Source organism: Macrotis lagotis, chromosome 5 (genome assembly GCF_037893015.1).
Source record: "Macrotis lagotis isolate mMagLag1 chromosome 5, bilby.v1.9.chrom.fasta, whole genome shotgun sequence".
NCBI lineage: Eukaryota > Metazoa > Chordata > Mammalia > Peramelemorphia > Peramelidae > Macrotis > Macrotis lagotis.
Genome location: NC_133662.1, coordinates 112,873,956 through 112,898,272, shown reverse-complemented (window position 1 = coordinate 112,898,272; position 24,317 = coordinate 112,873,956). Strand labels below are relative to the sequence as shown.

The window sequence follows — 24,317 nt, the reverse complement described above, 5'->3', positions numbered from 1 at the left end:
CCTAAACTAGGTTTGTGGTTGTGTTGGTAGAGAATGAGGGGTGGATACGGGAGATGTGGTGAAAGTAGATGCAAGATTCAGCAGCTTATTGGATATGTGGGTTGAACAGAAGTGAGGAATCAAAGATGATACCAAATTTGTGAACCTGGGTTCTGGAAGAATGGTGGTATCATCCAAAGTAACATGAATGCTTGGAAAATAAAAAGGATTGAGGGAAAATATTAGTTCTAGTTGGATAAATTTCATATCCCTATAGAAATTTAGATCGAGATGTTCTAAAAACATTGGTGATATGTAGAACTATGGCTCAGGAAAGAGACTAGAGTTAGATACATAGATTTAGAAAATGTATGTTGAGATATTTGAATCCTTGAGTTGATGAGATCACCAAGTGAGATAATATAAAGGGGAAAAATATTCTTCCAGGACACAAAGTTAATGGTTATGACATGAATGATGATCCAGCAAAGGATGCCAAGTAGGAGAAATCTGACAAATAGGAGGAGAACTAGCAAAGAGCAATGTTGAGAAAACCTAGAGAAAGTGATCAGTAATATCAAATACAAAGAAATCGAGTATGATGAGGATTGAGATGGCTGTTAGATCATTGGTAACTTTGCAAGTGGAATTTTAATCAAATGATGAAAGTGGAAACACTAAGAATAGGTAGCTTTCTCAAGACGTGGATGGAGATATGGGATGGTAGAATCCGGTGAGGGTTTTTAAATGCCAATTCTTCCACTACTACTGGCTCAGGAACTGGCTTCAAGAGAATTAAAATGCTTATGGAGGAACAGAGGTTTATTGATTTAATATTTTAAGTCTCATTATGGGAAGGTGGACAGTGGGGTTGGGATGACAATACCAGAGACAAATACTTAAAAGAGAAGGAAATAGAGAGGAAATCTGGGTATCAAACTGACTGGAGAAAACTGGGAAAAATACCAAAGCAGGGAAAATCTGATTGATTTTGATGGAAAAGCAGCAATTACTTCTATCTCTTGCATGTCCTCACGTGCAGCCTCAATGCTAGATGCCTTCAACCTTCTCTTGCTTTACTATCAAAAGATAAAATGAAGAGAAGATAGAATAGGTAGTGAGCTATACATAACCACCAAAAAGGACAGACAAAGTATAAGGGCTTATTTTAGAAATTAAAAATATTGCCTTCTAGAGGTACAGCCAAGATGGCAGCATGAAGGCAGGAATTCCCAGAAACTCGTTCCCCCCAAAATTCTGAAAGCTGACAAATTATGACTCTAGCCAAAATTTGGAGGGGCAGAATCACATAAAGACTAAGTGATACAATTTCCCAGTCCAAGACAACTTAGAAGTTCTGTGGGAAAGGTCTGTTTCACTGGGACTGGGGGTTGGAAAAAGCTCATAGCTGCAGCACAGCTGGGCCAAGTACCTAGATCCCTGGAGGCACCTAGGTCTGTGGAGGGGGGGTGGTGGTTTTCAGACCTCCTGGCCCCCAGATCATGAAAACCTGCAGTGGGAATCGGGGAACTTGGCCTGCACTTCCAAAGTGAAGTCCACAGACAGTAAGGGGGTCAGGGGAGACTGCAGAAGTCCCTCTGCTCTCCCTGGGGCAAGACTCAGCCAATTGCCCACACCCAAATCCAGATTACAGTCTAGGCCCTCACAACACCACCATAGTGGAGCAGGAACTCTCCTCACAGCTCCAGGGCAGAGGGGAGGGCCTGTGTCATCCACATACCAAGCACAGGCAAGAGAGCAGTCAGAACTTCTCATAAGACCTTAGAGGAATTAAAGTCCCAGTGTGGTGCCCCCCCCCCCAAAGCCTTAGAAGTGTGGTAAATCAGTCTTAGGCTGAGGAAATGTGCAAACGAAAGGAAAAGAAGAATCTGACCACAGAAAATTACTTTGGTCCCATGGAGGATTCAGAAGATGACAAAGTCGAAGCTTCTGTATCAAAAACCTCCAAGAGAAATAGAAAATGGGCTCAGGCTATAGATAAGCACAAAAAAGACTTTGAAAAGCAATTAAGGGAAGTAGAGGAAAAATTGGGAGGAGAAATGAAAGAGATGCAGATAAACCATGAAAACCAAATCAGCAACTTGGTGAAAAAAATATAAAAAAATACTGAAGAAAATAATATGTTAATATTATATATGTTAATAAAAATAATATGTTAAAAACCAGTTTAGGTCAATGGAAAAAGGAACACAAAAGGCAAATGATGAAAAGAATGCCTTAAAAAGCTGAATTGGGGGCAGCTAGGTGGCGCAGTGGATAGAGCACTGGCCCTGGAATCAGGAGGATCCAAGTTCAAATATGACCACAGACACTTAATAATTACCTACCTGTGTGGCCTTGAGCAAGTCACTGAACCCCACTGCCTTGCCAAAAAGACAAAAACAAAAACAAATAAAAAGTAGAATTAGCCAGCTAGAAAAGGAGATAAAAAAAGCTCTCTGAGAAAATAACTTCTTTAAATGCAGAATGAACTAAAGGAAGCTGATGACTTTACAAGAAATCAATAAGAAATAAAGCTATTCTAAAAAAAATCAAAAATCAGAAAAAAAATGTGAAATATTTCATTGGAAAAACAACTGACCTCGAAAAACAGATCCAGAACAGATAATTTAAAAATTATTGTGCTACCTAAAAGTCACAACCAGGATAAAAGACCAGACTTCATTTTTCAAGAAATAATACAGCAAAACTGCCCTGAGATCCTAGAAGCAGAAGGTAAAATAGAAATTAAGGGAATTCATCTCTCACCCCCTGAAAGAGATCCCAAAAGAAAAACTTCCAGGAATATTATAGCCAAATTCCAAAACTCCCAAGTCAAAGAGAAAATATTAAAAGCTGCCAGAAACAATTTAACTACTGTGGTTCTATATTCAGGATTACATAGGATCTGGCAGCATCTACATTGAGGGCTCTTAGGACTTGGAATATAATATTCTGGAAGGCAAAAGATATTGGTGTACAACCAAGAATCAACTACCCAGCAAATCTGGACATCCTCTTTCAGGGAAAAAGATGGACTTTCAAACTTTCCTACTGAAACAACCAGAGCTGAGAGGGAGGGTTGTGGGAGAGGGTACTCAGATACAACATACTTTTGAACAGGGACAGGGTGAAAGGAGAGAGAGAATAGAAGAAATCAGAGTGGGAAGGAAAAGACTAGAGGGAAATACAGCCAGTAATAGCAACTGTGGGAAAAATATTGAAGCAACTTCTTTGATGGACTTAAAGAGAAAGAAGGCAACTCATCCCAGAAACAGAGCCATTGGAATCTGAACACAGACAGAAGTACATTTTTTCCTCTCATTATTCTTGAGTTTCTCGTCTTCTTGGGAGGGGGAGTGGGGTTTATGTTTACTCTCATAACAAAATTAATGTAATAATATAAAATAAACAAAAATATAATAAAATAAAATAGCCCTTCCCAAGAAAATTTGGAACTCAAATTTTTTAAAATGTTTAAAATTTTTTTACATATAGTTGGAAAAAATAAAATAAAATAAATATAAAACAAAATTTTATATATATTTAAAAGTAGAAAAAAGAAATTAAAAATATTTCTAAGAAAATTTTAGTATTATAGAAATTTGGACTTTTTTTTGGAATTCTCTTTGGAGAAATTTTTTAACATTCATCCAAATTCTCTTCCTCTCTTCTCTCTCCCCTTCCTGAGAGAGTAAGCAATTTGATGCTGATTATACATATGCAATTATGCAACATATATCCATATTTAGTCATGTTATAAAACAAAACACAGATCACCCTTCCAAAAAAAAAAACATGAAAAAGTAAGTGAAAAATATAGTATTTTTCACCATCAGTCCTTTGGAATTGTCTTAGATCATTTTACTGCTGAGAATGGTTAAATTATTCATAGTTTATCATTGCATAATATTGCTATTACTATATACAGTGTTCTGGTTCTGCTCACTTCACTAAAACTTTTTCAAGTTTTATAAAGGGAAGGGTTTTTTACAATATATAAATATTTCATAAAAAATATAAAAATATTTTGGCACAATATATAAAAGTTTGATTAAGGAAACCTTGAATGAATGAAGTTAATGATAGGAGCATTATTTGGATTACTTTGATAATCTCTCTTTGAGACATGTCCATTAACACCTTATTGAGAAGAATGAGGACATGTCAATCTGGATACTTTTTGACCTATTCACACTTTGAAATAAATAATAAGTGATTAAGTGTCAGTATCTAGGAATGTTCAATGAGAGAACAAGCACATAATGACGACAAGAAAGAAAGAATTGTACTACAGCTAAGACCAAATCAGAATCCCAAATCTGTTTTCTTTTGGTATCTCAAGCATAAATTGAAGACTATTTATTAGAAAGTATTTACTATGGGCACATTATGTACCAGGCACTACCCTAAATTTTGGGAATATATATATATATATATATATATATATATATATATATATATATATGAATGCATATATGAAAAATATATTTCCTATGTACTACATGGCATGTCATATTATATATATATGTATAAATATATATATATATATACATATATATGTATATGTTTATACACACACAAAATGCAAGATATTTCCTGACTTCAGAGGGCTTACATTCTAAGGAAGGAAGACAATATACAGAGGGGAACTGGAAGGTAGGGAGGATCCAAATGGTAGCATGCTTAAAGATGCCTAAGAAATGAGATGGGAGATCTGGTTCCCAGCAAGATCAATCAATAAACATTTATTAAGCACCTATACTGTTTCAGAAACACTAAGTGCTGAGAAAAAAAAAAGAAAAAAAGACAGTCCCTGCCCTTGTGGAGTTACAGTCTAATGGAGGAGGAGGAGACAACATGCAAGCAAATATATGCAGAGCAAACTATATACAAGATAAATAGAAAATAATTAAAAATTAAATAAATGAAATACAGAGGCACTGGAAAAGCTTCCTGTAGAAAAGTGGGGACTCTAGTTGAGCTCTGAAGAAAGTCAAGAAGGTCAGTAGTTGGAGTAGAGGAGGAAGAACATTCCAGGCATAGAAGATAGTTAGAGAAAATATCAGGAACTAAGAAAGGGATTATCTTGTTTGTGAAATAGCCAGTAGGGGCAGCTAGGTGGTACAGTGGATGGAGCACTGGCCCTGAAGTCAGGAGAACCTGAGTTCAAATTCGACCTCAGACACTTAATAATTACCTAGTTGTGTGACTTTGGACAAGTCACTTAGCCTGACTGCCTTGCAAAAAAAAATAGCCAGTAGACCAGTATAATTAGGTCAAAGAGCATGACAGAGTAAAGTGCAAGAAAACTGGAAAAGTAGAAAAGGTTAGATTGAAGGGCTGTGAATGTCAAACAGAGCATCTTTTAATTTAATCCAGGAAGTAAGAGCAAGCCACTGGAGTTTATTAATGATTGAACCTATGCTTTTGGGAAATCACTTTAGCATATGAATAGAAGATGGATTGGAGTAGGTAATGACTTGAGGCAGGCAGACCCACAAATAGGCTAAATAGCACTAATTCAGTTAGGTAATGAGGGTCTGCTCTGGAGTGATGGTAGTGTCAGAGAGAAGGGGTAATTTTCAATAGATACTATAAAGCAAGAATATGGAACCTTTTTTTCTGTCAAGGGTCATTTGAATAATTATAATATCTTTTATGGACCAAACAAAATTATCAATTTAAGAATTAGCCTGTTATATTTAGTCAAACATTTAATTAATTCACCCCTAGAAAGAGCTAGATTCATTGAATTTTCAGTCCTGCCTGAAGTTGCCATGGAAGCACCAGCCCAAATGATTTCACAGATCTTATATGCCCCATGGTCCATCGTTGCTGTAAAGATGATATTGATAATTTTTACTAATCTATCAATAGATTGGGTCATGGAAGCAGGGAGGGAGTGAGAGATGGTGAAGAAGTCAAGATAACTCCTAAGTAGTGAGAAACGGGGAGGATGATTTTATCCTCTATAGCACTAGGAAAGGTAGGAAAGGAGGATAGTTTAAGGGAAATATCTGTTTTGGACATAGTGAGATTAAGATGTCTACTGGATAGTCAATTTAAGAAATCTGAAAGGCAACTGGAGATGGAAATTAGAGGTCAGCAGAGAAATTGAGACATCATCAGCATAGGGGTGCTAATTTAATCCCTGGAGATTATCAAGTGAAATAGTAGAGAGGGAGAAGAAAAGGGAGCTCAGGATGGAACCCTGGGAGACATCAGCAATTAGAGAGTGTGATCTGGAGGAAGATCCAGAAAAGAAAACAGAAGGAGGGGTCCAGATAGATAGGAGGAGAAGCAGGAGAAAGTAGTGTCCTGAAGACCTACAAAGAGAGTATCAAAAAGGAAAGAATCAAAAGTATCAGATGCTACAGAAAGGTCAAGGAGAATGAGGACTGAGAAAAGTCTAATGGATCTGCAACTAAGAGATCACTGGTAATTAGAGAAAACAATTTCAGTAGAATGATGAGTTGAATGTCAGATTGTAAGGGATCAAAAAGAGGGTGTGAGGAATGAAAGTGGAGGCATCTAATGTTGGTGGCCATTTTTTTACTTTTATAAAAATTTTTATTAAAGATTTTATTTGAGTTTTACAATTTTTCCCCTAATCTTACTTCCCTCCCCCCACAGAAGGTAATTTATCAGTCTTTACATTGTTTCCATATTGTACATTGATTCAAATTAATTGTGATGAGAGAGAAATCATATCCTTTAAGGAAGAAACATAAAGTATAAGAGATAACAAGATCAGACAATGAGATATCAGCTTTTTTTTCCCCTAAATTAAAGGGAATAGTCCTTGGACTTTGTTCAAACTCCACAGTTCCTTCTCTGGATACAGCTGTTATTCTCCATTGCAGACAGCCCAAAATTGTCCCTGATTGTTGCACTGATGGAATGAGCGAGTCCATCAAGGTTGGTCATCACCCCCATGTTGCTGTTAGGGTGTACAGTCTTTTTCTGGTTCTGCTCATCTCACTCAGCATCAGTTCATGCAAATCCCTCCAGGCTTCCCTGAATTCCCATCCCTCCTGGTTTCTAATAGAACAACAGTGTTCCATAACATACATATACCACAGTTTGCTAAGCCATTCCCCAAATGAAGGACATTTACTTGATTTCCAATTCTTTGCCACCACAAACAGGGCTGCTATTAATAATGTGTGTACAAGTGATGTTTTTACCCTTTTTCATCATCTCTTCAGGGTATAGACCCAGTAGTGGTATTGCTGGATCAAAGGGTATGCACATATTTCTTGCCCATTGGGTGTAGTTCCAAATTTCTCTCCAGAAAGGTTGGATGAGTTCACAGCTCCAGTTGGTGGCCTTTTTAAGAAGCTTAGCTTCAATAGACAAAAAAAGATAGGATGATAGTTGATGGAGATGGAAGGACTTCAAAATGGGATTAGGGGACATGTTTACAGGCAGATGGAGAAGTTCACCCATCAAGTGCCATGTTTCTAAGGGGTAAGGAGGTAAGAATGGTGCTTCATTCCTAGTTTCTTATAGGAAGCACATAGGGTCACGCATGCTCTTGCTCATAATCCAGGAGGGGGGCAATAAGAGGCTCTCAACCACAGAGACTCAGGAAAGGATGAAGTCACGTTATTTAGAATCCTGACTAAAAAATGGATTTCCTGAGCAATACCTCCCAGCTCCTGGAAAGTTCTGGATGCAAGTCCTAGAGAAAGGGGGAGTAGTATAGGTGAGCAGTATAGGCTTCTTGGAGTAAGTAGCAAGAGATAGAGAAACCATATAAAGGCACAAAACACTGGATTTTGCTATTCAGACCTATTTTGAATTATTCTTATGGTACAGATGATGGGAAAGGGGGTTAACATTCTAGCAACCCCAAGTTCATTCGTTTTAATCTTTCCCTAACCCCTTAGACTCTATGTGTATTTAGAGTAATTCTAAAAGACTAGAGGCTTTGTATAGCTTCCTGTGGTAAAGATGCAAAACACCAAAATGACAAAGAGTTGCCTTCCTAGAAAGGAAAACTTAAGGTGGTGGGGGGGAGGCAGAAAGGGGTGCCAAACCTTCAGGGTAGTACTGTAAAGCTCCGGACTTAAAAGATGGCACTTTTTTAAAAAAACACTGGTCCTAGTCTGAATAGTAGGGTCCACAATATAGTCCCTGGTGTTAGAAAGACTAAGGCAGGTGGATCACTTGAATCTGGAAATTCTAAGCTATAGCAGTGTTAAATCCCCTGACTGGGAATCCACATTACTCTGGCAACAGTATGGCTACCTAAGGAAAGGGCAAAGAGATTCAGATCAGAAAAAAATGGAATAAGTTAAAGTTTCCCAATCAAATCTGCAATCAAGCCTACTATGAATGGTTGCTGCATTTCCAGCTTAGGCAGAAAGTTAGGGAGACCCTATCCCAAAAACAAATCATAACATCAATAGCAAAAATCAGGTCTGGACTGATATGCAATTTATAGTTTAAGGCAGTCACCTGCAGTACAGAAAAGTTAAAATATTACCATGAGTCATACAATTTTAGACCCTGTAGCTACAAAGTCAGAAGCAGGACCTGAACCCAGGTTTTATAGATACAGAGAATGGCTTTCTATCCACCACAGCATACTGGCTCTCAGATCTTTATGTTGTTTTTCTGTGGGATAAAAGAAATTTTATGCAATACCAATCAATTGATTGGCATTTGTTAAACACCTACTAGGTGTAAGAAACTGAGCTAAGCTCTGGGAATGGAGAAAGGAGTTCACAATCTAAAGGGAGAGACAAACTATAAACAAGTGTGTACAAATTAATTAAATATAGAATAAATTAGAAATAATCGAGATGCAAGACACTAGAATTAAAGGGTATTAAGAAAAGTATTCTTTCAAAGGTAGGCTTTGAGCTGGAAGCCAGGAGGCAAAGATAAGGAGAGAGATCATGGGGGTGAAAATGCCCATCAGCAATAGACTATCTTAGGGGGAGAAAGAACAAAGAGATGTCACTGAATCATAGAATATACGGCGGTGGGGGTGTGGGAGTAAGGTTTAAAATTATTGGAAAAGTGGATGGGTAGGGGTAAATTATGGAAGGTTCCGAATGCCAGAGGACAGAGTATTTGTTTCTGGAGGTTCTAGGGAGCCACTGGATGAGTAGAATAATGATGTGGCTAGCTAGAAAATCACTTTGAATGACAGTGGCGTGAAGGATGAATTGGAGCAGAGAAAGATTCCTGTAGGGGCGGCTATAGTGGATAGAGCACCGGCCCTGGAGTCAGGAGTACCTGCTTTCAAATTTGACCTTAGACACTTAATAATTACCTAGCTGTGTGGCCTTGGGCAAGCCACTTAACCCCATTGCCTTGCAAAAAAAAAACCTTAAAAAAAAGGCCTGTGGCAATGAAACTGATAGTCTAGACATGAGGATAACAACTTTCAACAGAGTACTGGAAGTATCAGGGGAGTGGAGAAGGAAATGGTAAACCACTCCAGTATCTTTGCCCTAACTGAAGTCACAAGAGCAGGACACAACTGAAACTATTCAACAGTTTGAAGACAGAAGGGGACACACACACACACACACACACACACACACACACACACACACAGACACACACACGGTGTGCACGTGTGCATGTGTGTGTGTGTGCAAAGAAATGTTACAAAGGCAAAATAGGCCTTGGCCACAGATTGGATAGTTATTTTGAATATTTACACTGAAGTGATTCCCTTTACATTTTTAAGACTTAAAACATGGACTATATTCTGAGGTTCTCAGAAATTCTTAGGATGGAAAAATGAACCAAAGAGAGATTATATCATAGAGAAGAGTGAATATGGACTGTTTAAGCCTATATGTGCCATGATTTAAAACAAAAAAAATTAAATTTAATACATATAATTATTGCTATTGTTAATGCAATTTAATATATACTGGCAAGTATGTGTCACAATAGATAAAATTCCAAGCCTGGAATCAGAATGAGCTAAGTTCAAATCTTGCCTCAGATATTTATTAGCTCCATGACCCTGGACAAATCATGTAACCTCTGTTTGTCTCAATTTCCTCATTGGTAAAAAGAATATAATAATGACATCTATCTCCCGGGATGATTATGAGAATCAAATGAGTAATAAATGTAAATAGCTTAGCAAAGTACCTGGCATATAACAGTGCTACATAAATATTAGCTATTATTATTATTAAATATGAGCAAGAGTAATATGAAAGGCAATATAAATTTATGTAAAATGCAGTCAGAAGAAAATAGCATAAAAACTGATAGTCACATGTGTATAAACACATAGAAATAATGACAAAAGGAATGAAATAAGCCTATATACATCATTTTGGAAAGTAACATAAAGCATTTTTTGCTTTATTTTAATTTTATTAAATGCACATTAATGTTTTTCCCCCTTTTTTCTGATCCAGACCTGACATGTCATTAGTGACTTGTCCAAGATTATACAACCAGTGTAAGAGTCTATTAAATAAAAATGTTAATATTGAAATTTCAGTTAAAGAGTTCACAAAAAAAATCAAAAAATTTCAATAATCTTAGAATTGGAGGAGTCCTCAGAGGTCACACCTAATCCAACACACAGATTAAGAAGAATTCTCTCTATATAATACTCAACAAGTGCTAAGGCCCTTTAGTGAAGGGAAAATTTTTAGCTTATATTTGATTTTATTATTTGTTTATAATATGATCTTTGTAAAAAGCATTTAGTACAGTGCTTTAAGTATTTAGTAGTTGCTACAAATATTTATTCCTTTCCCATCCTCTTCCCTTTTCATAAGGTCAGATTTAGAGTCAATGAAAAGTCAGAGGCCATCTAGTCTGACCCCCTTATTGTTCAGATGAATAGCATGACAATCATAATGATGATCAAAGTCAAGTCCTCCATGAGCTACACTATCTCTATTGGTTGGGAATGCCAATTCTTTGATAAGCATACTAAATAGTATTCAGGTGTACTTAGTCATGTTGTATTCTTTGTGGCTCCATTTGGGGTTTCCAGAGAAACTGGAGTGGTTTCCCATTTCCTTCTCCAGCTCATTTCACAGATGAGGAAACTGAAGCAAACAGGGTTAAGTGACTTACTCAGGGTCAAAAAATTTTTTTCTACTAGTAAAAAAAAAGTAAGTTAAACATATCCATTTTAAGCCTAGGCATGTTGAAGAGGGCCTTTAAAAAATGCCCAGTTGACAAACGGTCAAAGGATATGCAAAGGCAATTTACAGATGAGGAGATCGAAACAATCCATAGTCATATGAAAAATTGCTCTAAATCATTAATTATTAGAGAAATGCAAATTAAAGCTTCTCTGAGGTACCACCTCACACCTCTCAGACTGGCTAATATGACCAGAAAGGATAATGATCATTGTTGGAAGGGTTGTGGGAAATCTGGGACACTATTATACTGTTGATAGAGCTGTGAATTCATCCAGCTTTTCTGGAGAAAAATTTGGAACTATGCCCAAAGGGCAACAAAAATGTGCATACCCTTTGATCCAGCAATACCACTACTGGGTCTATACCCTGAAGAGATCATGAAAAAGGGTAAAAACATCACTTGTACAAAAATATTCATAGCAGCCCTGTTTGTGGTGGCAAAGAATTGGAAATTAAGTGAATGTCCTTCAATTGGGGAATGGCTTAAACTGTGGTATATGTATGTCATGGAACACTATTGCTCTATTAGAAACCAGGAGAAACAGGAATTCAGGGAAGCCTGGAGGGATTTGCATGAACTGGTGCTGAGTGAGATGAGCAGAACCAACAGCAACATGGGGGCAATGATCAACCTTGATGGACTTGCTCATTCCATCAGTGCAACAATCAGGGACAATTTTGGGCTATCTGCAATGGAGAATACCATCTGTATCCAGAGAAAGAATTGTGGAGTTTGAACAAACACCAAAGACTATTACCTTTAACTTAGGAAAAAACCTGATATCTTATTGTCTGATCTTGTTATCTCTTATACTTTTTATTTCTTCCTTAAGGATATGATTTCTCTCTCATCACACTCAATTTGGATCAATGTACAACATGGAAACAATGTAAAGACTGATAAATTGCTTTCTGTGAGGGGGAGGGAAGTAAGATGGGGAAAAATTGTAAAACTCAAAATAAATAAAATCTTTAATAAATATGAAAAAATGCTCTGGCTTATGTGAAATCTTTTCATGGCTCAGTATGTAGTCTAAAAATCTTATGCATGGTTCATCAGAAATTAGTGAAGGAAGTTAAGGCTGAGAGTAACAATTTTAGCCAAAATTAAACATACAGTATAGAGTAGTTCTCTATTTACTACTGATCAAGTATGGAAGGTCTTGGGAAGATATCTGAGACTAATAATAACAATAATAATAAATAAAAGCATTTCTGTACAAGGGACTATGGTAAGCACTTTACAATTATTATTTCATTTGATCCTTTAAAAGCCCTGAGAAGTAGGTGTTATTATTATTACTATTATTATTATTCCCATTTTATAGATGTGGAAATTGGAGTAAACAAAGATTAAGTGATTTGCTCAGGGTCACATAACTAGTAACTACCTGAAGCCAAATCTGAATTCAGTCCTCCTTGATTCTAGGTCCAGCCCACTATCTACTAGGCCATCTAGCTACCCCTAGTTTCACTAGTATTTTTTAAACACCTAAGGATTATACTGTTCAGCAATATGGAGGTCAAAGACAGAAAAAAGGTCCCATATAAATATAAATATCTAAATATTTATGGCAGCTCCTTTTTTTGTAGTTAAAAACTGGGAAGCAAAGAAGAGGCCATTGATAGAGGAAAGGCTAAACAAATTTTGGTGCATTATTGTTTTTTGCCTTGACCACATGAATGTAATGTACTGTTATTACACTAAGAACCAACAAATATAATTAAAGAAAAGCAAATTAAAACAGATCAAAATAATCAAATTGAGTAGGGCACTATTACAAAGGATAATCTTGGCTCCAGAAAAATTGAAAAAACAGACCTCCCCTTCCTTCTTTACAAAGTTTACAGGATGTTATCAAAGGTGAAGAATTGTTTGGTTTTGCCAAACCACTCCCCCTCCTTTTTTATTCTTTGATACCAGGGATAGTTTCCTTGGGATGATAGAGGAGAGACACATGTTCAAAAATTAAGGTGACAAAAAATTTTAAAAAAGAAAAAATTTAAATTATCATGATCATTGCAAAATAGTTGTAAAAAAGCCAGTGTTTTTGTTAAATGAAAAGAAATAAAATTCAATTTTTAAAACTCTAAAATACACTGTAAGTTAGTCAAAAGACATTCTAATCCATTGAAATGTCTACAATTCTATTGGGAGAGGCAGGTAACTAACCATCTGCAAGCATAATGTATGCACAATTATAAATGACCATTAGAGGTCTCCCTTGCTATTGGTTAAATGGCTAAAATACATGTAAGTGTGGTCACTGATATATGAATCTATTCCTAACAGATAGTTAGCAAAAATATGTGGATAAAACGTTTATCTCAAATGATTAATTATAGCACTTTATGGTTTCTAAATGATTACTGTATCTTTTGAACTTTATATTACAATAAACTCAGGAAGTCAGGGAAAACCTAAATTCAAATCCTGACTGGATAAATCACTTAATCTATTTTAGTCTGTTTTCTCCTATGTAGAGTGGAAAAAATAATTGCACCTACCTACCAGTTTTTATGAGGGTCCAATGAGAAAATATATGTTAAAACACTTAGCAAAAACTTTGAACCTCTATATAAATGCTTAATTAACAATAGTTAATTAATAGTTAATAAAAATCAAATATTAAGGAAAACTGAGAACTATGAAAACTAAATAATTTGCCCATTATTACACATGTAATAAGCAGAGAAGGCAGGGGAGCTGGGACTCAAACCCAGTCTTTCTGGCTCTGTGAAGTTGCTTAATGGTGGGTTACCAGGGATTTTTGTGATTCAAGAATCAAATTAAAATTCAATTTAACAAACATATGCTAAGTAACTACTGTGTGTAAGAACCTATGCTTTCAAGAAGCTGAATTAATTCATGTGAATTTCTATGGACTAGAGATCAATAATGAACCCAAAACTAGCCATTTACTCCCCAAGAGTTCTCATCCAACCATTAACACTACTAGAAGCAACTCATAAGGTAAAAAGCACAGGATCTATACAAGATATTAAAAATCAGGTCAAATAAACTACCCTTTCCTGAAAAATCATAAAGCAAAGACAGCATTTTGTTTCTGAAGTATTTTTAGCTGGGAGAAAAGGAGAATGTTGTTTGATCTTTTAACTTCTAAGTTGATTTGTCCATGGAAAAAACCATGTAAGTTTGAAAAAAAAAAACCAAAACTAAGTTTCTGTAAGCTATCTCCAAAGTCTGCAGAACTTTAAATTTTTCAAAATAACATTTTAATAGTGATAGAAAAACATGGCATTTTGCTAAATATTGACCAAAAAGGATAATTTTGTTTTTGTGAGTAATAAAAAATAAGATACCTGTAAGTAAACTTTTTTAACACCAGGAACAAAGTCTGCAATTCTGCCAAAGAGCAGTCGTCCAACTCCTGAAGTGATCCCAATGCACATGAGGACTATTTCTTTATTTGATTCTTCTGCAAATCTTTCTTTTATATGGTTTATCTATAGGTACAAAAAAAAACATCAGTCAATAAATTCAGGAAATCCTCTGTGAGTGTGCCATTGCACATGTTATTTGTTCAGACTGTTACATGTACTCCTTCAAATTCAATTATTTCCATAGTGGAAAAATAGAGTAAAGGCAAGGCCTGGAGATGGGAAGATTGGAGTTCAAATTTGATCTTAAACACTTCCCAGTTGTGTACCCCTGGGCAAGTCATTTAACCTTTCCTCAGACAAAGGAGAAGAATTGTTTGGTTTTGCCAAACAATTGGGGGTAATAATGCACCTACCTCTTGGGATTGTTGTATCAAATGGGACAATAACTTGAAGATGCTTTGTATAGTGCCTGTCAGAGAGGAGGTGCTACAATAAATGTTAACTATTATTATTCCACAAGCATATACATGAAAGATAGCCCATATGATAACAAAAATTGAAGAAGAGGCAGTAAGACTCATGAATTCCCTCCCAAACTATGACTAAGAGGAGATCTAGCTCATTCTCAATCTCACAGAACCTCAGAATTAGAAGAGACCTTAGTGGATACCCTAGTTTACTGTATACTGGAATAAGAAGCTCTTGTATATTATACTTAATAAGCAGTCGCCAAGTTTTTCCTTAAAATCCCAAGAGAGGCTGGATGTGGTGTTCTATGTCCATAATTCCTGCTACCAAGGAAGATGAGATGGGGGAATCTCTTAACCTCAGGAGTTCAGAGTAGTACTGGTCTATACTAATCAGGTATCTTCTTTTTTTTTTAAATTTATTTTTATTAAAGATATTATTTGAGTTTTACAATTCCCCCCCAATCTTACTTCTCTCCCCCGCTCACTGAAAGCAATCTGTCAGTCTTTACTTTGTTTCCATGTTGTACATTGATCCAAATTGAGTGTGATGAGAGAGAACTCATATCCTTAAGAAAGAGACAAAAAGTCTAAGAAATAACAAGATCCATCAATAAGATGTTTTTTTCCCCTAAATTAGAGGGAATAGTCCTTGAACTTTGTTCAAACTCCATGGCTCTTTATCTGGATACAGATGGCACTCTCCTTTGCAGACAGCCCAAAATTGTTCCCGATTGTTGCACTGATGGAATGAGCGAGTCCTTCAAGGTTGAACATCACTCCCATGTTGCTGTTAGGGTATACAGTGTTTTTCTGGTTCTGCTCATCTCACTCAGCATCAGCTCATGCAAATCCCTCCAGGCTTCCCTGAAATCCCGTCCCTCCTGGTTTCTAATAGAGCAATAGTGTTCCATGACATACATATACCACAGTTTGCTAAGTCATTCCCCAATTGAAGGACATTCACTTAATTTCCAATTCTTTGCCACCACAAACAGGGCTGCTATAAATATTTTTGTACAAGTGATATTTTTACCCTTTTTCATGATCTCTTCAGGTATAGACCCAGTAGTTCTATTGCTGGGTCAAAGGGTATGCTCATTTTTGTTGCCCTTTGGGCATAGTTCCAAATTTCTCTCCAGAAAGGTTGGATGAGTTCACAGCTCCACCAACAGTGTAACAGTGTCCCAGATTTCCCACAACCCTTCCAACAACGATCATTATCCTTTCTGGTCATATTGGCCAGTCTGAGAGGTGTGAAGTGGTACCTCAGAGAAACTTTAATTTGCATTTCTCTAATAATTAATGATTTAGAGCATTTTTTCATATGACTATGACCAATCAGGTATCTTCACTAAGTTTAGAATCAATATGGTGGGGTCCCTATGGCTACCAGGATGCCCAACAAGGGACAAACTGGTCCAGTTTAAAACCTGAGCAGAGCAAAGCTCTGTGAATTATTAGTAAGATAGAACCATAAATAACTACTGTACTTCCATCAAGGAAAAGGAAAAGAAAACTAAGGAACCTACCATCTCCTGTGGCAGCCCATTCTATTTTTGGTCAAATCTAATTTGACATATGAATGTAAGTGCCTGTTATGTGCAATATACTATGTTAGGTTCTAGGGATTCAAGGGCAAAAATAAAACAATTTCTTCAAGTAGAGCTTCTATTCTATTAGAAAAAATTATTTTGAAGTTTTCCCCTTATATGATGCCTAAATTTCCTCCAACTATTGCTCATCATTTTGCCTATTAGAACTATACCGAACAAATCCATTGCTACTTCCAAGATAACTTTTCAAATACTTGAAAAGAATTAGCATGCACACTACTAAGTCTTCTCTTCTTTCTAAGCTAATTATCAATCAATAAACATAATTAAGTAAACCACAGTGCTAGCTAGCTAGCACTATACTGAATCCTGGGGACACAAAAAAGAGATGCAACCCTCCCCTCAAGGAACTTACAGTCTAATGGGTTAAGACAACATGCAAACAAAAAGCGAAAGGATGAGGATGGGGATGATGATGCTTGTCCTTCATTCTCAGAGAAGGCCAAGCACATGAATTGGATTTGAACTTGGGGGGGGGGGGGGGGATGATGTTGAGTCTCCAGTCTCACTTTCTTTTTCAGAGTCACCTAGGTCCACTGGCCATATATGAAATCAGGATGAATGGGAATGGCTCTAGATGTGAAGGTTAAGTGACTTGCCCAAGGACATAAAGTTAGTCTCAAGTATCTGAGGCTGGATTTTAACCTAGATCCTCCCAAGGACTGGTACTCAATCCACAGCACCACCTAGCTGCTCCAGAATACAGGAAAAGTAGGAAATAATTAAGAGAAGGAAAGCACTGGAATGAAGAGGCATTAGGGAAGGCTTACTGTAGAAATTGGAATTTTACTTGGGATTTGAAGGAAGCCAGGAAAGCCAGTAGGTGCAGAGGAAAGAGGGAATATGCTCTCATGGGCAACAGTCAGAGAAAATGACCTAAGTCATAATATGGAGCATCTTTTTCTTGGTACATTTGAAGAACAGTCACTGAATTGAAGAACATGTGGCAAAGGAGTAAGGTGCAAAAAGACTAGAAAGGTAGGCTGAAGTTGGGTTATAAAGAACTTGGAATATCAAGGAGATTTTTGTATTTAATCCTAGAGGCAATGGATATGGCAGGGGAGTGACATTTAGACTGGAAGAAGATGGATGGAAGTTGGATGGAGTTGAGGGGAAAATTTGTGGCAGGCAGACTCACTAGCAGATTATTGCAATAGTCTAGGTATGAGGTGATAGGGCCTACACCAGTATTGGTAGAAACAGAGGAAAAAAAGAAGGCGAAGAATTCTAGAGATGTTATAAAGGTGAAATCAGCAGATATTGGCAGTTCCTTACATCATTTCCCCTTTTGTAGGATCTCAAGGGTTCTTTCACCATCCTAGCTTGCTTTCCATTAGATGTTCTCCAGATTACCAATATCCAGAGTTGAACATAATAGAGGATGTGTGGTCCCATAATCATGTGACCTGATCTTTGACCTTTTTTCTCTCTCTCTCAATGCTGTCTAAGAGACCATTGAATTTTTTAGTTGTCATGTCACACTGCTGATTTACACTGAGTTTTCAAGATACTAAAAGCCCAACATGGAATGTCTCTCTAAAAATGCTTCTCCCATCTTGTATTGAATTCAAGATTAAAATTTTCTAGTTAACCCTATGAATTGCATTTTATTAGATTTAGCCATTTTAACCATCCCTCCTGCTTTGTGTCATCTGCCAATTTGCTAAGTATGCTTTCATCCAAGTCATTCATAGAAATATATTTTCTAATTTAATGTTGCAAAATTACAAAAGATCAATTTTGGTCCCAAAGAGGAGAAGACATTCCCTTTTATCATTTTGCAGGAGTTGGAGTGGGGATGGAATGGTTCACAGGTATGGTACACTGCATATAGTAAAAAAAAAATTCTATATTTTGACTGGTTTCGCTGGGGGTATTTTCACTTTCCTCTTCTTCTTTTTTTAAAAAAATTCTTTGTTATATGAGATAGTTATCTGGGAAGGGTAACAGGAAGACTACAGGAACAAAAATAAAAGTGAAAAAAAGTCTTAAGAAAATCTAGCTTGGGGCAGCTAGGTGGTACAGTGGATAGAGCACCAGTCCTGGAGTCAGGAGGACCTTGAGTTCAAATCCGGCCTCAGACACTAATAATTGCCTAGCTGTGTGGCCTTGGGCAAGCCACTTAACCCCATTTGCCTTGCAAAAAAATCTAAAAAAAAAATCTATCTTCTCTCTCATTACCATTACTATTCATCCCAAGAGATCATTTCTAATCATCTCTGAGCCTCCACTTTTCCCCAGTATAATTGTTAATGATGATGAAATGACAACTTCACTTCCTAGGATCCATAGAAACTATCTTAATAGGTACTTTGGCCAGCTTTGGATTATAGTGTTACTTAAATTTCTGTGCTGATACATTTTCTCCATAGCTAAATCATAAACTTATTGAGGGCAGGAACCATGTCTTACTGATCCCTCTTTTTTCCTATCTTACTATTTACAATATTCCTATCTTACTATTTACAATATTCCTATCTTACTATTTACAATATCCAAAGTTATTAAATAAGAAACTTCCAGATTACTTTCTAACCTGCAACTTGGCTTTCCCCTCAGGGTACCTCTTTTCTCTCTCACTTTTTCAGTTTCCTTGTATATTTTGTCTTCTCTTTAGACTGAAAGACTAGGAATTCCCTGAGACTAGGAATAGTTTTATTATATTTATATCTCTAGTACTTAGTATAGGGCTGCCCTACAGTAAGAAATAAGTAGTTAATAAATGCTCTAAGAATTTACAATTGCCTATTAGTCACATAGGCCCATATAGAGCACACAAAGAGCAATGTCAGTAGTTTGTTAACAGAAGATAAAGGCAAATTGGGAAGTAATCAGCAAAAGGTATGTCATGGACTAATAAAGCAGTTTAATAAGAAAGTGAAAACATAATCCAGAGAGAGAATTACAAAAGTACAGAATTATAGATAGAAGCAATCTTAGTAATCATCTAGTTCAAACTCCACATTTTGCAGATAAGGGAACTGAAGCCCTGGTTTGTCTAATGGTCACATGTTAAGTATCAGTGCTAAGATTTGAATCAGCATTTTTTATTCCAAGTATAGTAGAAGATTGCAGACTTGAAGAAGTTGCAGGTATAGGTTGAATAAAATGTCTGGTGGTACAGCAAACATTGTAGTTGGTGGCAGTAAAATCAGGCACAGAAAAGAAGGGCAAATGCCAATAGAAAGAAACACCATAAGTTATTTATATCAGTCTGTTGATTGTGTCATGGTTTGTGCTACCAAGATATCAAACAAATTAATTTAATTCAATTATATGTTGAATAATTCTTATATCAAATGCATTCAAGTGAAAACCCAGGGCTAAAGAGTTGTGGCAGTTACAACCATTGGTGCTCAGGATTGAATTATTTCCACTGAGTAATGGATTTACTACTGTTTCAGAGGATATGGGCATGAATGGAAAAGGCTCCAGACAAACCATAAATACCTAAAAAGGAGGGATGTGGGATGTAATTTTATGGACTCAGAGAATTTATTTGGAATTTAAATCCTAACTCCATTTAATGTGTTAATCCACCTCTGGGAGCACTCACAGTATGTATTCTCTTAAGTTTTTAATAGACATTCTTCAATGTTGGCAACAGACTGAATTACTATTCATTCCTTTGATGTGACTAGGAGCACCTGGCTGCCAAACTGTTATTTGAAAAATAATTACCTTCTATTAGTGGTTGATTTTTCACCTGCTCTACTTCATAAACTTTGGAAAGTATCTTTCACTGGTGATCCAATTTTACGCTAAGTTCCTACATTAAGAGAACATGAAGGATTGCCAACAAATTATGTTTAAATGAAAACCAATTGTTGCCCTCAAAAAAGAATATAGACTTGTATGATTAAATGAAGTCCTTCAGCGGAAGGAAACAGGTTTTTAGTTTGTTGGGGGGGGTGTACAAATTAAGAAATATGTAAGACCTGAGAATCTTTAGAATGCAGAATCTGGACAATGGGATTTGAGAAACAATTGACTATAATAGCACAAGAAAAGTTAAGTGCTGTTCTACCTGAGACTTACTTATGCCACCTTCTCTTTTCACCCTCCTTTCTGACTGAAATGCAAGTCACACACACACACACACACACGATATATACACAGATATATACAAACACACAAACACACTCGTGTATATATATATGTATATGTATGTCTATAAGTTTTCTAAATTCAGAAAGAAATAAGAAGGCAAGGTGATAGGATGGGTGAGGGAGGATAAGGTAGGGACTCTTACAAGGCTGGATAGGTTAAAGGACAGACATAAAGGTAGCAGGAGTAAATTTGAAGAAGGAGGAGGGATAGGACACATAGGATGAGAAGGATAGTGAGGGAAAATAGGAAGAAAATAAACAGCATCCATAGCCAGAGAAGGAATTGTGGAGTTTAAATGAAGACCAAAGTCTCCTATCTTCAATTTTTATAAATTGTCTTAGGTATTATGGGTATTTTCCCCTCTTTAGTGTTTTTTCCCCATTTGATTTGATTCTTCTTTCACAACAAGATTAATATGGATCTATGTTTTAGCATGGCTATACATGAATAGCCTATATTAGATTGCTCTCTGTGGGGAGGGGAAGGAGAAAGAAAAATGTAAAACTCAAAACCTTACCAAAAATGCTTAAAAACTAACATTACATATAATTGGAAAAATAAAATATTAAAATAACTAGCAGTATAAAATACTACCCAAACAGAAATTATATAAACATAAAACACTTTTTATATAAATAAAATCAGATCTAAATAATGGAAGTAATATTTATTATTCATGAGTAGGGAAAGCCAATATAATTTTTAAAATGATAATTTGCCTATTTATTCAATGTCATCCCAATTAAATTACTAAAAAAAAAAATTAACTTACTGAGCTGGTAAAATAATAACAAAGTTCATTTGGAAGAACAAAGGGTCAGGAACTTCAAAGAAACCAGGGAAAAAAAGGTACAAAGGAAGATTCAGCAGTATTAGTATCTTAGAATTTTAAACTATAAAAAACTATATTAAACTATAAACTATATAAGCAGTATCTTAAAATACATTATAAAATGAGGATGTTATTCAAGTATAAAATAGATAAATTTGATTATTTTAAATTTATAATTTCTTTTATAAATAAAACCTATGTAGCCAAGAATAGAAGGAATGCAGACAACTGGGGGGAAACTTTCTTAAACAATCTCTCAGATAAGACGTAACTGAGATTAAATATTGCTATGATATGGAAAATGAGTTGGTTGATTTAAAAGAACATGGAAAGACTTGGACTTATGAAGGAAGACATTATTCACTTCAGAGAAACAGATGACAAATGCAAATAAGCACAATATGCTCTTACAAATACACATGTGAATGTATATAAGTATGTATACATTTATGTGTTTAAGTATATATATTTACATTTATACATACATGTATATGTATATATAGTGTATAAATGTATATATATATATATAGTGTATAAATATATATATACTTTTATTTTAGGGGTTTTTTTTGCAAGGTAAATGGGGTTAAGTGGCTTGGCCAAGGCCACACAGCTAGGTAATTATTAAGTGACTGAGGTCAGATTTGAACTCAGGTACTCCTGACTCCAGGGCCAGTGCTCTATCCACTGCGCCGCCACCTAGCTGCCCTGATAAATGTGCATATTTATAGATACGTGTGTGTGTGTGTGTGTGTGTGTGTGTATACATATTTATATGTAAATATACACACTTAATTATAGTCTTCTTTAGGGTGGAGAAAAAAGTACATAGCACAGAACAAAAGAAAACCTACAGGGAAGACAAGAAAAGTTGGGGAGTTTTGAAAACAACATGTAGTATTTATCATATAGATTTTCTGTAAATGGAAATTTATTGTTTTATATTGAATAGTCTCTTATGTTCTGCTGTGTAAATGGCATTTGTTTTCTTTTCTCATGATGCATTTAAACTTAATTAAAATATTTATCAAAAATATTTCACATAATCAAATTGTCTATTTTTCTTCCCATAATGTCCTCTACCTTTGTTTGATCAGAAATCCTTCCCCTATCTGTCAGGTACATTTTGCCTTGTTCACCAAATTTATTTAGGATATACTCTTTATGTCTAAATCATTTATCCATTTTTGATCTGATCTTGGTATATGCTGGTCTATGTCAGGTTCATGCGAAACTACTTTCCAGTTTTCCCATCAATTTTTGTCAAATGTTGACCTCTTAAAGTATCAAATACTAGAATACTAGGGTCGTTTACAACTTCATATTGTATATTTGAACTATTTCACTGAGCTACCATCACTCTATTTCCTAGCCAGTACTAGATAGTTTTGATGATTAACACTTTGTAATGTGTTTTGAAACATGGAACTGCTAGACCACTTTTCTTAACATTTTAAAATTCATTTCCTTGATATTCTTGACCTTTTATTCTTCCAGATTAATTTTGTTACTATTTTCCCCTAGCTTCATAAAATAATTCTTTGGCTATTTGATAGCTAGGGCACTGAATAAGTAAATTAACTTAGGCAGAATTGTCATTTTAATTATAATTACTCTGCCTACACATCAACAATTATTATACGTCCAGTTTTTTAGATCTTTGTTTGTATGAAGTGTTTTGTAATTATGTTTATATAATCCCTTGCTTTGTCTTGGCAGGTATATTCCCAAGCATGTTGTATCATCTGTAGTTTTTCTAATGGAATTTCTCTTCTTTTCTTGTTGGGTTTTGCTGACAATATACAGAAATGCTAAAGATTTATATGGGTTTATTTTATATCTGGCAACTGCTAAAATTGTTACTTGTTTCAACTAGTTTTTAGTTGATTCTCAAAGATTCTCTGAACCATTGTATCATCTGCAAAAGATGATAGTTTTATTTCCTCATTGCCTGTTTTTTCCCTTCAATTTCCTTTTCTTGTTTTATTATGTAGCTGGCCTTTCTAATGCAATATTGAGTAACAACAGTGATTCTAATGGATATACTTGCTTCTCTCCTAATCTTATGGGGAAGGCTTCAAGTGTATTCTCTTCACAGATAACACTTACTATTGGTTATGGATATTATTTATCATTTTAAGAAAGATTCCATTGTATCCCATATTTTCTAATATTTCTAATAGGAATGAGCATTCTATCTTATCAAAAAGGTTTTTCTTCATCTATTGATGTAATCAATCATATGATTTAATCTGTTTGTCATTGTTTTGGTCGATTTTGCTGATAGTTCCCTAATACTGAGTCAGTCTGCACTCTGGTTATAATGCATTGTCTTTGTGATATAGTACTGTAATTTCCTAACATTTTATTTTAAATTATTCTTTCAGGGAGGCTAGGTGGCGCAGTGGATAGAGCACTGGCCCTGAAGTCAGGAGTACCTGAGTTCAAATCCAGCCTCAGACACTTAATAATTAGCTAGCTGTGTGGCCCTGGGCAAGCCACTTAACCCCGTCGCCTTGCAAAAACTAATTATTTTTTCAATAGTCATTAAGGAATTAGTTTATAGTTTTTTTCCTCTATTTTTCTCTCCCGTTAGGTATCAGAACCTTATTTACATCATAAAAGGAATTTGCTAGGACTCCTTTATCTAATTTTCAAATAGTTTATATAGTATTAGAATTAATTGTTCCTTAAACATTTACTAGAATTCACTTGTGAATCCATCTGGTCTTGGGGTTTTTTTTCCCCCTTGGGGAGGATCAAATATGGTTAGTTCAATTTCTTTTGCTAAGAGATGATATTTACGTATTTTATTTCC

At 35.6% G+C, this 24,317-nt stretch overlaps 1 protein-coding gene across 2 annotated transcripts in view; it reads right to left on the bottom strand.

Moving 5' to 3' along the window:
* SLC16A10 (solute carrier family 16 member 10) overlaps window positions 1-24,317 on the bottom strand; it is a 143,988-nt gene that overhangs the window by 10,636 nt on the left and 109,035 nt on the right. The window contains exon 4 of one of the 2 annotated variants that reach the window (XM_074187372.1): window positions 14,454-14,597. The exons of the other annotated variant lie outside the window; for it this stretch is intronic. Within the exon in view, the coding sequence (XP_074043473.1) occupies window positions 14,454-14,597 (144 nt within the window). The remainder of the gene's footprint in view (window positions 1-14,453; window positions 14,598-24,317) is intronic. 2 annotated transcript variants of the gene reach the window in all.